The sequence below is a fragment of the Podarcis erhardii genome (genome assembly GCF_964252035.2).
Source record: "Podarcis erhardii genome assembly, chromosome: 13".
NCBI classification, from domain to species: domain Eukaryota; kingdom Metazoa; phylum Chordata; class Lepidosauria; order Squamata; family Lacertidae; genus Podarcis; species Podarcis erhardii.
The window spans coordinates 49,433,762-49,449,280 of record NC_138502.1 but is presented as its reverse complement, the minus strand read 5'-3'; the positions used below and the strand labels follow the sequence as shown (position 1 = coordinate 49,449,280).

The following is a 15,519-nucleotide window of genomic DNA, read 5'->3' as shown; positions in this document are numbered from 1 at the left end:
TGTCGTAAAAAGACTGGCAGTGATCTGCCCAAAGCAGTGGAGCTTTATTTCAGGAAGCCAAAGTTGGCTGGTTTTTTTTGTTTTTTGTTTTGCTTTTTTGTAAGAAGATCACTGAGGGGCCAGAGATCAACCAGGATCTACCAGGAACACCCCGTGATCTACCAGTAGATCGCGATCGACCTGTTGGACATGCCTGGGAAAGCAGAGCAGTACATGTGGCTACCAGCTGGGCTGCAGGAGTTGCCCGGATGAGGAGGAGGAGGAGGAGGAGAAGAAGAAGAAGAAGAGGAGGAGGGAGAAGAAGAGGAAGAAGGAGGAGGAGGAGGGGAGGAGTTTGGATTTGATATCCCACTTTATCACTACACGGAGGAGTCTCAAGGTGGCTAACAATCTCCTTTCCCTTCCTCCCCCACAACAAACACTGTGAGGTGAGTGAGGCTGAGAGACTTCAGAGAAGTGTGACTGGCCCAAGATCACCCAGCAGCTGCAAGCGGAGGAGCGGGGAAGCGAACCCGCTTCACCAGATTATGAGTCCACCGCTCTTAACCACTACACCACACTGGATGAGGTGTACAAGGAGACATCCAACCGTCTTACGGACTCCACTCTAAAAAGCTCACCCCTCAACAACCAGCAAAGTCTAGTGAACACCCAGACCACACATACAGACATAACATACACACCCCAACATAGATCCCACTCCATTTGAACTGCAGGGCCAGCAGTACCAGGAGCTGATAGTATGAGCTGAATAAAATGGGTTGGTGAGCAACACTGCATGCTTTTGATCATGAATTAGAGACATTTCAGTGTGGGTTTGATTTCTATGGGGGTGGGGTTTAAATGTGCCAGGCTGGACTGTCTGGAGTTGACAGAAGGGACGGCAGAGGCCGAGACCAGGGAGAGGAGACGGTGGAAGAAGATTGGGAATTTAAAGTTTATATTTGGAAATTTTGTAAAAATTTAATGAGGGAGAGAAAAATCGTGGAATGAAATTTTTTATGACCCTTGTGGAAATGTTCTAAGAGATTAAGTTCAAACAGATATATTAGTTTTAATGAGAAATAAGATTAAAAAAAGTAAAAACGGATTGTTAATTGGTGAAAGAAGAGAATGTAAAATTACAGTACATTAAGATAGATTATAAGGACAAAATAAAGAGGGAAAGGATTTTGCTGAAATAAAGAGGGAAAGGATTTGCTGAAATATCTAACTGAATTAGAATACAAAAAAGGGAGGTGGGAGGAGGTCAAGGAAACAAGCAAATGAAAGACAGATCATGTGAAGGTTTGACGTGTTTTTTGCTTTTGCTTTTTCTTTTTTCTTAATTTTTTCTTTTTTATTTTATTGTTCTTTTTTATTGTGAATTTGGTGTTTTTCTGTTTCATGTGTAATTTTTAAAACCTCACTAAATATTATTAAATAAATAAATAAATAAATAAATGTGCCAGGCTTATGGGTTCACATCGTCATGTGTATATGTGAAGCTGGGTTTAACACTCACAACAAGACTTTGATCAAACACAGCAGTGGACTAAGTTCATAAATTCAGCTCTGAGTCATCAAACACTGATTGTTATAGAATGCAGAATCAACTCATGCGCATAAGTATGTGAACTAAGACTCCTCCACCAGCTATATAAAAAGGCCACCTGGAATGGGGTTACATTTCAAGATCAACCCCCTTCAAAAGCTGTTGGCATTTATCCATTCTCATCTTGATCTTGGGACTTGGTATCTTTTCTGCAATGACTGATCTTGCAAGCTAATCAGAGCTAAAAAAATAAAATAAAAGGGAAAGCTGGGAAACCGACTTTTTCGTCTCCGTTTCTAAATCTTCGGAGGAATAGCCTACATTTTTAAAGTACCCTACGGCCTCGTCACTGCACGACCTTCTTGATTGTGAGTCTTTCCTAACTTTTCAGTAAATCAGAATGGAAGTCTTTAAAATGCTGAAATGAAATGGGCAGTGATGAAATAAGGAATAAGAAATGCACTGCTTCCCCCTGCTGGGTGGATTGCTTTCCTCTGCTACAGACAATACTGCAGACCTCATTCCACTTTTTAATTGTTTCAGCATATTTGTTTTCTTAGCCTCATCAGGCCAGCAGTGGCGTAGTGTGGGGGGTGCAGGGGGGGCCGGCCGCACCGGGCGCAACATCTGGGGGTTAGGGTTAGGGGGCGCAAATCCACGGGTTAGGGGGCACAAATCCACGGGTTAGGGGGCGCAAATCCACGGGTTAGGGGGTGAAAATTACTTGCCTTGTCCCGGGTGCTGACAACCCACGCTACGCCACTGCAGGCCAGTATATGGTATAGCACCATATGGTTTAGAAAATGAATCTCCCTAACATATATTGCTATTTCTATTTTTTGTTATTTCTTCATGGCCTATTATTTAAAAGAACACACACTTTCATGAAAGAATTCATCCTTAGTGGGGGGGGGGGTTTAGATTTTCAGTGACTTTTAATAATTTTCAGGGTGGTGCTCTTTCCTTTGAATAAGAGTATGAACGGCCCCCTCCCAAAACAAATGCATTCTTGAGGGGAGAATATGACTACAACAAGGTAGCCATCTTTGCCCCCCATGAATGCCACTGCTCGATGCTGCATCATTCCTGTCCCTGAAATGTGGCTAGGATAATAATAATAATAATAATAATAATAATAATAATAATAATAATAATAATAATTTATTATTTATACCCCGCCCATCTGGCTGGGTTTCCCCAGCCACTCTGGGCGGCTTCCAACTGAATATTAAAAACAATACAGCATTATACAGCAATAAAGCACAGCTGAGCCTTATGCAGCAGTAGGGATTTTTATTTTGGTGTAAATGGTAAAGCGTGTTCTCCTTCATGGAGAGCACAGGTTGTGATGGAGTTAACCAGACAACCTCTATTGCTGGGCAAGTTGGTTGGTTGGCCCAAAGTGTGATTGGACTCCTCAGGTTGCTGGAGAGAGTTTGAAGTTGCCAAGTTTGATTGACAGCCTGGGTTGAATATATGCTCTGGGTGCAGCGTTGAGCTTCCTCTTTTCGCTACGCGCATCGGATCACCCTCCCACCCTCCCTAATTTTAGGGTGTTTGTCGCATTTGACCTTGCTATGCCTGTCATGGGGTCGCCTGCTTTGGGGGCAGGGGCCCGGTAGGAATTTTGTCCATTTGGCTGATTGGCTGGTACCATTGGGTTTTGCCTACTGCGTAGCAAATCATCACAACTTGTAAGGTTGCGGTTAGGCATTGGTTGGTGGAGGGGTATGGATTGGCTGTGCCTGCCCCTCCAATGATGTTGCTGCAAGGGTATTCCATTAAAGGAATCCAGGGGCTCACCATGCTTTTGTCCACACCTCTGTCAAAAGGGATAGGGCCACGCAAGAGCCCCTGGGAGCATTTGGGGAGAGGTGAAGGTCTGGTACCCAGCTCCATGTACTCCCCATATAATGTTTTCCCTTACTGACTTCGCAGGCTTGCGGATGTCAGTTCTGTCCCTGGGCGGGGACAGGTAGTCATAACCAATGTCTAAGCAACCACTCACATTGTTTGTATTTTAATAAAGTTGTGGCCAAAATTATGCCAAAAACCTGAAACAAAAATTACGGTGTGAAGTGTGAATTTATTTAGGGGTGGCTTGGGGACCTTGACACGCAATAAAAAGAAACAAGGAAGGAAAGGCCCCTCACCACTTTCTACTGAAAGGTAAGACCCCACCCTCCCACCAAAATTTTTTTGAGCTTGCCCACTGGGACTTAACTCCACTGCTCTCCTAAGAGTAAAGTGCAGAATTTGCTTCTGAAAAATCCAGAACCTGAGGGAGTTGTAGACAACAACAAGATGGCATTCAGGAAAAAACCCCAAACTGCCCAGTGAGTTCAGTTACTATGAGGTGTCAGAGGCCGAGAGAGAAACTGACATGGCAGGAGGAACAAGGCCCTCCAGGGGGGAAAAGCCCTCGCATGTAATGGAGGCGAACACTGAAACTGATGGGTACACTGGCAAGTGAAAGAAAGTGCTCTGAGTGTCTGCCCTAGAGATTAACATCTAGAAGCCCCAAGGCATTTCAGAGAGCTGTGGTGTAAGGATAAAATGGTACAGATCTACCAAGATATGCTGTAATGTCAGAAAGATGCAAGCAATTCAAGCCAATCACAATCATGCCACAGGGGGCAAGATGGGCCTGCAGATGGGGCCAAACCACTGTCAGGGGAAATATTTGGAAGTATAACAATCCAAACTATGGAACGACTGAAGCAAGTGCAACTCCAAGCCAGCAACCAAAGAAGCAGTGGATAAGGCCATTGGCCATCTGAAGGGGGAGTCACAATGAAGAAAGAATGAAAGAAAGGATGAGAAGTCTTTTTACATTGGTAAAGGTAAAGGACCCCTGACAGTTAAGTCCAGTTGCGAACAACTCTGGGGTTGCGGCACTCATCTCGCTTTACTGGCCGAGGGAGCCGACGTTTGTCCACAGACAGATTTTCCAGGTCATGTGGCCAGCATGACTAAGCCACTTCTGGCGAAACCAAAGCAGCGAACGGAAACACTGTTTACCTTCCCGCCAGTAGACCTATTTATCTACTTTCACTATGACGTGCTTTTGAACTGCTAGGTTGTCAGGAGCTGGGACTGAACAACGGGAGCTCACCCTGTCGTGGGGATTCAAACCGCCAACCTTCCAATCGGCAAGCCCAAGGCTCAGTGGTTTACACCACAGCGCCACCTGCATCCCGCGGGTTGCTAGCAGCCCCCAAAACAAATACCTCCTGGTGTTTGCTTTTCTTGCCTTTTCCCCTTCCCACTAGTCTCTCCCCTATACATTTGAAAGATAGATTGTAAGATTCTCAGCATGCGAATGTTCTTCATGTGCTGCTGGCATAATGTAAATGGTACACTACAACAACCACTAAATGACATGTTCTGAAGTAGTGTGGTCAGACCACACCTGGAGTAATGTGTCCAGGTCTGGGTACCAAAATTTAGAAGGATATTGTCAAGCTGGAAGGTGTGCAGAGGAGGGCAACCAAGTTCAGCCAGGGCTTGGAAACCAAGTCTTATCAGGAACGGTTAAGGGAGTTGTGTATTTTCAGTCTCGTAAAGAGGAAGCTGAGAAGAAATATGATGGCCACCTTCAAATATCTAAAGGGCTGTCACGTGGACGATGGAGGAAGGTTGCTTTCTCCCGCTCTGGAAGGTAGGATCCATACCAATGGATTCAAGTTACAAGAAAGGAAATTCTGACTAAACATAGGAAGAACTTTCTGACAGGAAGAGCTGTTCAATGGTGGAATGGACTTCCTCTGAAGGTGGTAGATTCTCTTTCCTTGTGTGGTTTTAAGCAGAGGGTTGATTGCCACATGTCACATTTGATCTGGTTGTGATTCCTGCATTGGAAAGGGCCTGGACTGGTCTCATCCCACTCTACAATTCTATGATTCTACAGCTCATTAGCATGAAAAACATTTTAGTGCTCAGATGCTATAAAACAACTACAATAGGTAATTGGGGGAGAAGTGATTGTTCTCATTTAGAAAGGCAGACAGTAGAAGATTTAAGTTTACAATACTGAGGTGCTTGTCCTGCAAGAAGAGCACTCTGCATTGTGGAGGGAAATGCAGAAGAAAGACAATAATGTACATGTTATAGGCTGAATTCTTGCTTGCCTCTTAACACATTCCTCCAAAACTGCAGGGAGCATTTGTAAGCCGGATGTTCCTACAGAGTTTTCAATTCCATTTGGATGTACAGCAGTGTGGAAGCAACACAGCTGTACTAGGAAAACTGGGGCTGAATTATTAGGAGTGGCCCTGCTTTTGCCAATCATGTGCACTGCACATGTTAAAAGATTATAACTCACCGAACAAAATGTCCATTAAAGCACCAGGTGTCCACAAAAGCAGGCCTGCACTTGATCAACTGGTTCTGAGAATGATCAAAGGATTCCCAAGTAAGATAGCTAAAGCCAGCAGGCTTTCAGAGCACCTTTGAATGAATGGAAGCTTTTCTGCAACTCCCATTCATTTCAATGGGGCTCAAGCTAGAAAGATTGAATTATACATGCATAACTACACATGGGTGTTAAATAGAAACTGTGAACACTTTATTAAGTCAGTTATGCTTCCTTTGGCCACTCCACTGTGCTAATTCTGGAGCTAATAGATGTCAATGAACATCTAGAACTTTCTGAACCCCTCCTTTGGGCTGTGCATAACCATGGTGACCAATGGGGGAATGGGAAATTGGGTTCAATTCTGGAGAGAAAGCCTGAGAAATGGCTGCCATATCGAAGGAAAGCAGTGATGAAATACAACAATCATACAGATCTCTTTCTAGTGATGTACAATTCAAAGTGTTGGTGCTGACCTTTAAAGCCCTAAACGGCCTCAGTCCAGTATACCTGAAGGAGCGTCTCCACCCCCATCATTCTGCCCGGACGCTGAGGTCCAGCGCCGAGGGCCTTCTGGCAGTTCCCTCATTGCGAGAAGCAAAGCTACAGGGAACCAGGCAGAGGGCCTTCTCGGTGGTGGCGCCCGCCCTGTGGAACGCCCTTCCAGCAGATGTCAAAGCGATAAACAACTACCTGACATTCAGAAGACATCTTAAGGCAGCCCTGTTCAGGGAAGTTTTTAACGTGTGATATTTTACTGTATTTTTTGTTTCTATGGAAGCCGCCCAGAGTGGCTGGGGAGGCCCAGCCAGACGGGCAGGGTATAAATAAATTATTATTATTATTATTATTATTATTATTATTATTATTATTATTATTTAAAAATTGGGGTTTGGCTTTTGCTGCCTAACTCCCCATGGGACTCTGAGTCCCTTAAGGCCATGACTGGTCAGAGAAGAATGGATGGAGGCAGGATCCAGTGGAAAGCAAGGCAGGTACTTATTTTTCTGCTGCAGCAGAGTTCCCTTCCCTCCTTCCAAGGAGGGAGAGACCCTGAACAAAAGTGTGCAGGAACCTTTAAAGACTTTTGACATTGTCCAACCCCCTTAGCCAAAGACCACCCTAAAATCATCATACATACATCATAGGAGGCGGTCTACAGCAGAAATCCTGTCTGCCGGGATACCTGATAATGGTCACTGATTGCATTACCTGGGCAGCCTGGCCATTCTTTGGTGATGGTTAATACTTTGGTTTCTGAATCCAGGTCACAGGCTCACCCTATTCCTACACAAATATGCCCTTAAGACAGGATTTGTAAGCAAAAATACAATGGGAAGGCTTTCCCCTTTTGCCTCCCTTACTGCAGAGGAATATTTGAGGTCATTGGGAGAGTCAAAATGTCTTCAGGATTGCTCTTCCGTACTATTTCAGACACATTTAGAGATGTCTGCATTTATGAACATTTGTTCTATATTTGAGACCTTAGAATTCTTATAACACTAGGTCCTCTAAGTGGCGTAAATGCACATTAAATCCTTCATGAGGGTCAATCAGAGGGCAAGCCTGGTGTCAGCAGCCATAATTCCACTGCCAAGCTCCATCATAGGCTAAACACTGGCATGAGGCCAATAGTCAACAAGTACTGTAAGAGGAAATGGAAAAGAACTTTGAAGAGAAAATTCAAGAGGGCATGAAACCATTAAGATGAAAATGCATGGGCATAAAATTCACAGTGGGCATGGCTGGCTGACTCTGACCAATGGATGCCTGCCCTACCCTCATGAAGGAGCTCACTGCCCAGATGGCCTAGTCAGGTGCATCTCGGATGAGGCAGCACACCATGACTGCCTCAAGATAAACTGCAAAGGCCTTGGTGACAGGTTTTACAGCCCTCTGGCCAGTAGCTCTCACTGCATCCCCACTGCCATGGGGAGCTCCATCCTCTCCACACCACCGAAATGATGTGCATCACACAACACTAACCGCTTCTCTGTTTGAGGATTGCCTGAAACCTCACCTACCAAATCAGGAAAACACTAAAATGGAGAAAAATGAGAATATCCTACTAATCAAAATTTAAGGACAGGAGAACATGTCCCCCGTAGATTAAGTTTTGTTGTCATATTCTGCATCTATAAACAATGGGGCTTTTACCTACAAAACACAGGAGTGCGGGACCCATCACCGTTCAACTCGGACACTGAGGTCCAGCTCCAAGGGCCTTCTGGCGGTTCCCTCACTGCGAGAAGTGAAGTTACAGGGAACCAGGCAGAGGGCCTTCTCGGTAGTGGCCCTGTGGAATGCCCTCCCATCAGATGTCAAGGAAATAAACAACTATTTGACGTTTAGAAGACATCTGAAGGCAGCCCTGTTTAGGCAAGTTTTTAATGACTGGTGTTTTTAATGTATTTTTAATCTTTTGTTGGAGGCCGCCCAAAGTGGCTGGGGAAACACAGTCAGATGGGCGGGGTATGTATGTAGAAATAAATAAATAAATAAATAACCTTTCCCAGACGCTATTAGCCATGCATTTTGTAGGCAAATTTCCAATTCATACACTTTCACACATGTCTGTGGCATCAGTGGCATAGCATAGGTTGACAGCACCCGGGGCAAGGCAAGTATTGCACCGCCTAACCCATGGTTCCTGTCAGGGCTGGGTGGCAGTGAGGCTAATCGGGAAGGGTCTTCCCAGTACGGAGAGATCTCCAGCTTGGGAGATGACAGCGGAGGCTGTTTATTTTATTATTATTATTATTATTAATTTAATGAAATTTACACATTGCTTGGTTGTTTAAAAAAACAACAACTAAAAGTGGTTTATTTTTCTTTTTAAATTTTGCAGCTCCCCAAAATTTTGCACCCTGGTTAGCAGCCCCTCTGACCCCAGCCAAGCTATGCCATGGTGTAGCCTACAAGCATTTTGTTTTCTACTTGAAATCTGCTCCTGAGAACATGAAAGAGAGTATGATTTGCTTTTGTAGGGTTGTTTTGTGGTAGCAAAACCACAAACCGTTTCATTATTTCCTTTGAAGCGCAATTAGAGGCAGGTACTCTAACTCACCTCTCTTGTCATCCACTATGGACACTGCTTGTATCAGAAGTGGTGCGTTGGATTCTGTATACTCCACAAAAACAAGGAGCAACTTCAGTGCTGTCTTCACAACCAGACGAAACTGCAAGTGGAAAGAGAGGAGAGCTTGTCACTCATCAGGCTGACATTGGCAGACATGCTGCTTAATGCAATACAAGCTGGCCCTCTGTTAAGAGTCAGTGAACAGAATGTAATGGTTCTAGGGGGTTGCTCATGCGTAAGTTGCCGCCACTCTTGGCTTGGTTGCCTGGGTGAACCCTTTCTGTCTGGACAGCCCTTCACTTCGTGGCTGTCTCAGTCGCTGGCAGAATCCGTCAGTGGGCGTTTGTGATGGCCTGGGATTCCGATTCAGAGGATGAACCAGAGGAATCCCAGCCTGCACAGGAGTCCCCGCCTCCAGGGCCGGCTGAACTGGGGCAAGGCCTAGATGCTGAAGAGCCTGCACCTGTGGCAGAGCACCAGGAGCTGGCCCCAGGTGAAATCCTTCAGGCCCCAGAGGGGCTTGAGGACTCAGTGGCTACAGGTGAGCCTCCTCCAGGGCCCAGTAACCCTTCGGCCTCTCCTGATCTGCAGAGGCTTAGGGCAGAGAGGCGAAGGGAACTGGTTGCTCCCAGGAGGAGTGCTCGCCTTAAGGCCAGAGGAGGCGGGGCTCCTGGGGGCCGGGACCGCCCCTGGCCTTAGAAGAGGATAAAAGCCCAGTCAGCCCGGTCCCAGGTTGCGGGAGCAACGTCGTTGTTGGCTTTGGACCTTCCTGTGTTCCTGATCCCTGCTTGGCCTCCTGTTCCTGACCATCCGGTGCTCCTGTTCCCTGCTCGGCCTCCTGTTCCTGACCATCCGGTGTTCCTGTTCCCTGCTCGGCCTCCTGTTCCAGCGTTCCTGTTCCCCGCCCGGCTCTCCGCCTCGGACCTCGCCCCTCTTCGTGTGGACTCAGACTACGCTCACGGTACCTTTCCCCCGGGTCCAGCACAGTTTGCTCCCGCCACACCCGCACTCCCCCTTCGTTGGGGTGCGTTCGGGAAGAGCCAGAGGCCATGGCTGACCAGGTGGCTGCGCTGGTGGCTTTGGCCCAGAAGAACCAGGCCTTGACTCACACCGTGCAGCAGCTCAGCGACGCGGTTACGGCACTTCAGCAGCGCTTGGAAGCCCTACCGGCTCCTGGGGCCGACGCCCCGGCTCCTGGCAAGTACCCAGTGGCTTTGCCCGAGAAATTTGATGGAGCCCCGGCCAGCTTTCCCATGTTCCTCGCCCAAGCCAAGCTGTATATTCAGGGGCGAGCCCGGAACTTCCCTGACGACCGCACCAAGGTGCACTTTTTGATTAGTTTGTTAAAGGACCAGGCGGCCAAGTGGGCGTTGCCGCTACTCAGGCAAGACTCCCCCTTGCTGGCAGACTATACGGGGTTTTGCAATCTTTTGGAGGCCGCGTTCGGCAACCCCCAGAAAGGGAGTCAAGCCAACCGGGCGATTCGGCAGTTGAAACAGGGCGAGTCCACGGTGGCCGCATATACCACGGAGTTTCGGCTGTTGGCACAGGACTTGACCTGGAATGACTCGGCATTGCGGGACCAGTATCTCGAAGGGCTTTCGGACGAGATACTGGACCAGCTGGCCACAATGGAACGCCCCACCACGCTAGACACTCTCATTCAACGGAGTCTACAGATAGACGACCGGCTGGAGGATCGTCGCCAGGCCTGGGGCCGACGACACCTCCAGTTCTCGGCACCAGTTTCTTCCGGCAGCCCCACGGTCACAACTGAGTTATCGGAGGAGCCTATGCAGCTCGGGGCAGTGCGGCCACGCCTTTCCCCCGCAGAGAAGGTGCGGCGTCGGGAGGGGAATCTATGTCTCTACTGTGGCGGAAGTGGACACTACGCTCGGTCCTGCCCTGAGAAACGCCAGCCGCAGGGAAACCGCCAACCCCCAGTAGCTGATGGCCCTAGCTACCGGGGGTCCCAAACAGCGCAGAATGGGCCCGCACCAATGGACTTGCAACATCTTATGGTTCCGGTACGTTTATACCCTCCAGGTGGGCCCTGGATTCTTACCCATGCTTTGGTGGATTCAGGAGCAACCCGTTCTTATATGGACGCTGCTTTTGCTGCCCATCATCAGGTGCCACTTTGGAACAAGCCAGAACCGGTCCAGGTGGAAGCAATTGACGGACGGCTTCTACGTTCAGGAGCTGTTACTCAGGAGACCCAGCCCCTGGTCCTGTGTCTCCAGCAGCACCGGGAGTTGCGAACTTTGGACATTGCCTCTATGCCCCGGTTCCCCCTCGTGCTCGGGATGGACTGGCTGGAAGCTCACAACGTTCAGATTGACTGGGTCAAACGGACTGTGCACTTCCCAGACCCATGTTCCCATGCTCAATCCGAGACGCTGGCGGCCGCGCCCACGGAGGAGGCAGCACCCACGCTCCCAGCCGTGTACCAGGACTACCAGGACGTGTTCGAGGAACGGGGGGCAGACCAGCTGCCGCCGCATCGGCCTTTTGACTGCGGCATAGACCTCCAGCCCGGAGCGCCCTTACCAGTGAGTCGCTTATATTCTCTAACAGAGCCAGAGCGCGAGGCTTTGCAGGACTTCTTGCGCAAGAACCTGGAGCGTGGGTTCATTAGGCCTTCCACCTCGCCTACCGCGGCACCAGTGCTCTTTGTTAAGAAGAAATGTGGGGAACTTCGCCCTTGCCATGATTACCGAGCCCTGAACAAAATTACCATCCCAGACCGGTACCCCTTGCCCCTTATCTCAGAGTTGCTGGAGCGGGTGCAAGGGGCACAGGTGTTCACCAAGCTGGACCTCCGGGGGGCCTACAACTTGATTCGGATCCGAGCCGGGGATGAGTGGAAGACAGCATTTGGGACCCGGTACGGGCAGTTCGAATACTTGGTTATGCCTTTCGGTTTGTGCAACGCGCCTGCTGTGTTCCAACGCTACATCAACCACGTGTTCCAGGACTTGTTAGACAAGTACGTGGTGGTGTACTTGGATGACATACTGGTTTACTCCCGTGACCCGGCTCGCCATGAGGGACATGTCCGGACCGTGCTGCAGCGCTTGCGTGAGCACCGTTTGTACGCAAAGCTCAGCAAGTGCGAGTTCCATCAGCGGACTGTGGACTTCCTTGGACACCGGCTCTCTCCAGATGGGGTGCAGATGGACCCTGGGAAGGTGGCAGCGGTTCGAGAATGGGCGGCACCCCGGAACCGCAAGGACCTACAGCGTTTCCTGGGGTTCACCAACTACTACCGGACCTTCATCGCAGATTATGCTCATCGCACCACCCCGTTGACCCGGCTACTGCGCCCAAAGACGCCGTTTTCCTGGGACAAGGAGGCAGAGGAGGCGTTTCAGGGGTTGAAGGCCTGTTTCCAGAGGGCGCCAATCTTACAACATCCTGACCCCTCTCGACCCTTTGTGGTGGAGACCGACGCCTCCAGTACGGCTCTCGGTGCCGTCTTGTCTCAACAGAATGGACCTGAAGCGCCACTCTTACCCTGTGCCTTCTATTCCCGCCAGCTCCTACCAGCGGAGCGTAACTATACTGTGTGGGAGCGGGAACTACTGGCCATCAAGGTGGCCTTTGAGGTCTGGCGCCACCATCTTGAGGGGGCACGACATCCGGTGGAGGTGAGAACTGACCACCGGAACCTGGAGTACCTCCAGACCACCCGCAAGCTGAACCAAAGACAGATCCGGTGGGCGTTGTTCTTTTCCCGGTTCCAGTTCCGGATCCGCTACATCCCTAGCTCTCAGAACCAGAAGGCGGATGCCCTGTCCCGGAAACCTGAAGACAACTCAGACACGGTACAGCAAGCAGAACCCACCACGATCCTACCTCCAGCTGCATTCCTGGCCACCCAGGAGGCGGAGCCACTGCAGGCTCGGGTGCGGAAACAGCAGCGGGTCGACGCTTGGGCCCAGGAACGACTCCAGGAGCTGGCTGAAGGGTCCAGCCCACAGTATCCAGGGCTGGTCCTGCATCAGGGCCTTCTGCTGCACCACGGTCGTCTGTACATCCCGCCAGGGCCACTGCGGCTGGAGGTTCTCCGGATGGCCCATGATGCCCCAGCAGCGGGGCACTTTGGACGGTATCGGACCACCCATCTGGTCAGTCGTGAGTTTTGGTGGCCCCGCCTGAAGGCTGACGTGGCTCGATACGTTGCTGGTTGTGATGTCTGCCGGCGCGCCAAGGGCCCTACCGGGCGACCCCCCGGCCTACTTCAGCCATTGCCAGTTCCACCGCGCCCTTGGCACACGGTTTCGTTGGACTTTGTAGTGGACTTACCCCCGTCTCGTGGTTGTACCTGCCTCCTAGTTTTCTCCGACCATTTCACCAAGATGGTGCACTGCGCCCCCTGCCCATCTGTACCCACAGCTAAGGAAACCGCTCAGCTGTACCTTCAGCATGTCTTCCGCCTGCATGGCCTACCTGAGCGCGTGGTGTCCGACCGGGGCGTTCAGTTCACATCCCGGTTCTGGCGAGCATTACACCAGACCCTCGGGACAGAGGTCTGCCTCTCGTCAGCCTACCACCCACAGACCGATGGCCAGACGGAACGGGCGAACGCGGTGCTGGAGCAGTACCTCCGGTGTTACTGCAGCTACCAGCAGGATGACTGGGTCGACCACCTGGCATTGGCGGAGTTCGCCTACAACAACGCGGTGAATGCGTCCACCCAGCAGACCCCGTTCCAGGCCAGTTACGGTTATCATCCACGGCTGTTTCCAGATGTGCTGCCGGCATCCGCGGTCCCGGCGGTGACGGAGTGGCTTCAAGAGCTCCAGTCCCAGCAACAGCTTTTGGTGGAGCAACTGCACCAGGCCAAGGAAGCGTACAAAGCCCAGGCCGACCGCCACCGCCAGGTGGGGCCGGAACTTCGCGTCGGTGACCTGGTTTGGCTCTCCACTCGCCACCTCCACCCCTCTCGACCTTCGCGGAAGTTGGACGCCCGATTCACCGGCCCGTTCCCTATCGTGGACCAAGTCTCTCCTGTGGCATTCCGTCTCCGGTTACCCGCAACCCTGAAGGTTCACCCGGTCTTCCACAGGTCCCTTCTGAGTCCAGTGGCCCCACCCGACGAGTTCCACCCGAACCGTCCCCGACCGCAGCCAGTGTTGGTTCAGGGAGAGCCTGAGTACGAGGTGGAACGCATCCTGGACTCCCGATACCGCAGGGGAAAGCTGCAGTATCTCATTGACTGGAAGGGGTACGGACCGGAGGACCGTTCCTGGGAACCAGCGGCCAACGTCCACGCACCTGCCTGCCTCCGAGAGTTCCATGCGACGTACCCCGGCAAGCCGGGTCCGGACCCTCGGTTGAGGGGGGGGCCTGGGAGGGGGGATGGTGTGATGGCCTGGGATTCCGATTCAGAGGATGAACCAGAGGAATCCCAGCCTGCACAGGAGTCCCCGCCTCCAGGGCCGGCTGAACTGGGGCAAGGCCTAGATGCTGAAGAGCCTGCACCTGTGGCAGAGCACCAGGAGCTGGCCCCAGGTGAAATCCTTCAGGCCCCAGAGGGGCTTGAGGACTCAGTGGCTACAGGTGAGCCTCCTCCAGGGCCCAGTAACCCTTCGGCCTCTCCTGATCTGCAGAGGCTTAGGGCAGAGAGGCGAAGGGAACTGGTTGCTCCCAGGAGGAGTGCTCGCCTTAAGGCCAGAGGAGGCGGGGCTCCTGGGGGCCGGGACCGCCCCTGGCCTTAGAAGAGGATAAAAGCCCAGTCAGCCCGGTCCCAGGTTGCGGGAGCAACGTCGTTGTTGGCTTTGGACCTTCCTGTGTTCCTGATCCCTGCTTGGCCTCCTGTTCCTGACCATCCGGTGCTCCTGTTCCCTGCTCGGCCTCCTGTTCCTGACCATCCGGTGTTCCTGTTCCCTGCTCGGCCTCCTGTTCCAGCGTTCCTGTTCCCCGCCCGGCTCTCCGCCTCGGACCTCGCCCCTCTTCGTGTGGACTCAGACTACGCTCACGGTACCTTTCCCCCGGGTCCAGCACAGCGTTTCTTAAACTTCTTCCAGCAAAAAAGTTCTTTGATGCCAAGTCTCCTCCTACTCTCCCTGCGCGGAAGTCTTCTGCGCAGGGAGGGTGTGGGCAGCGGAGTGCCCGTGCTCTCCCCACTAGTCTCCGGTAAAGAGTCCTGGAGCCTTTTCTCCGATTCCCCCATCTGCCCCCCTTCTCTCCTGGTGTTACGTTGATTTCCTTCCCCAGCAGATGGGCTGCCTCTCTCCCTGCTGGGACCCTCTCCGGCATCGCTCTGGAGCCTTCCCTTCGCCTCTGGCTCCGATGGCAGTTCCCTGACACAGAACTGATGCTGCTGTCCTTTCAATCTTTGGTCAACCTGACACCAGCTATAAATGAGAGGCCAGGATTTTAAAACAAGGACCACTATGGCAGGAAGGAAATCTGTGACCATTCTAAGTTGACTTACTGGAGTCAGATCATTGATTAGCCCAACCTAATCCACAGGTTTACATGAGAGGTAACAGGGATTGAATTCAAAACATAATACATCCGAAGCATTGTGCTCTGCCATGAAAT

At 51.0% G+C, this 15,519-nt stretch overlaps 1 protein-coding gene across 12 annotated transcripts in view; it reads right to left on the bottom strand.

Annotated features, from left to right (window-relative positions):
• The window catches only part of FHOD3 (formin homology 2 domain containing 3), a 366,192-nt gene that overhangs the window by 122,465 nt on the left and 228,208 nt on the right, over positions 1–15,519 (bottom strand). For all 12 annotated transcript variants that reach the window (XM_081836232.1, XM_081836231.1, XM_081836221.1 and 9 more), the window contains exon 7: positions 8,956–9,067. In XM_081836232.1, the coding sequence (XP_081692358.1) occupies positions 8,956–9,067 (112 nt within the window). The remainder of the gene's footprint in view (positions 1–8,955; positions 9,068–15,519) is intronic.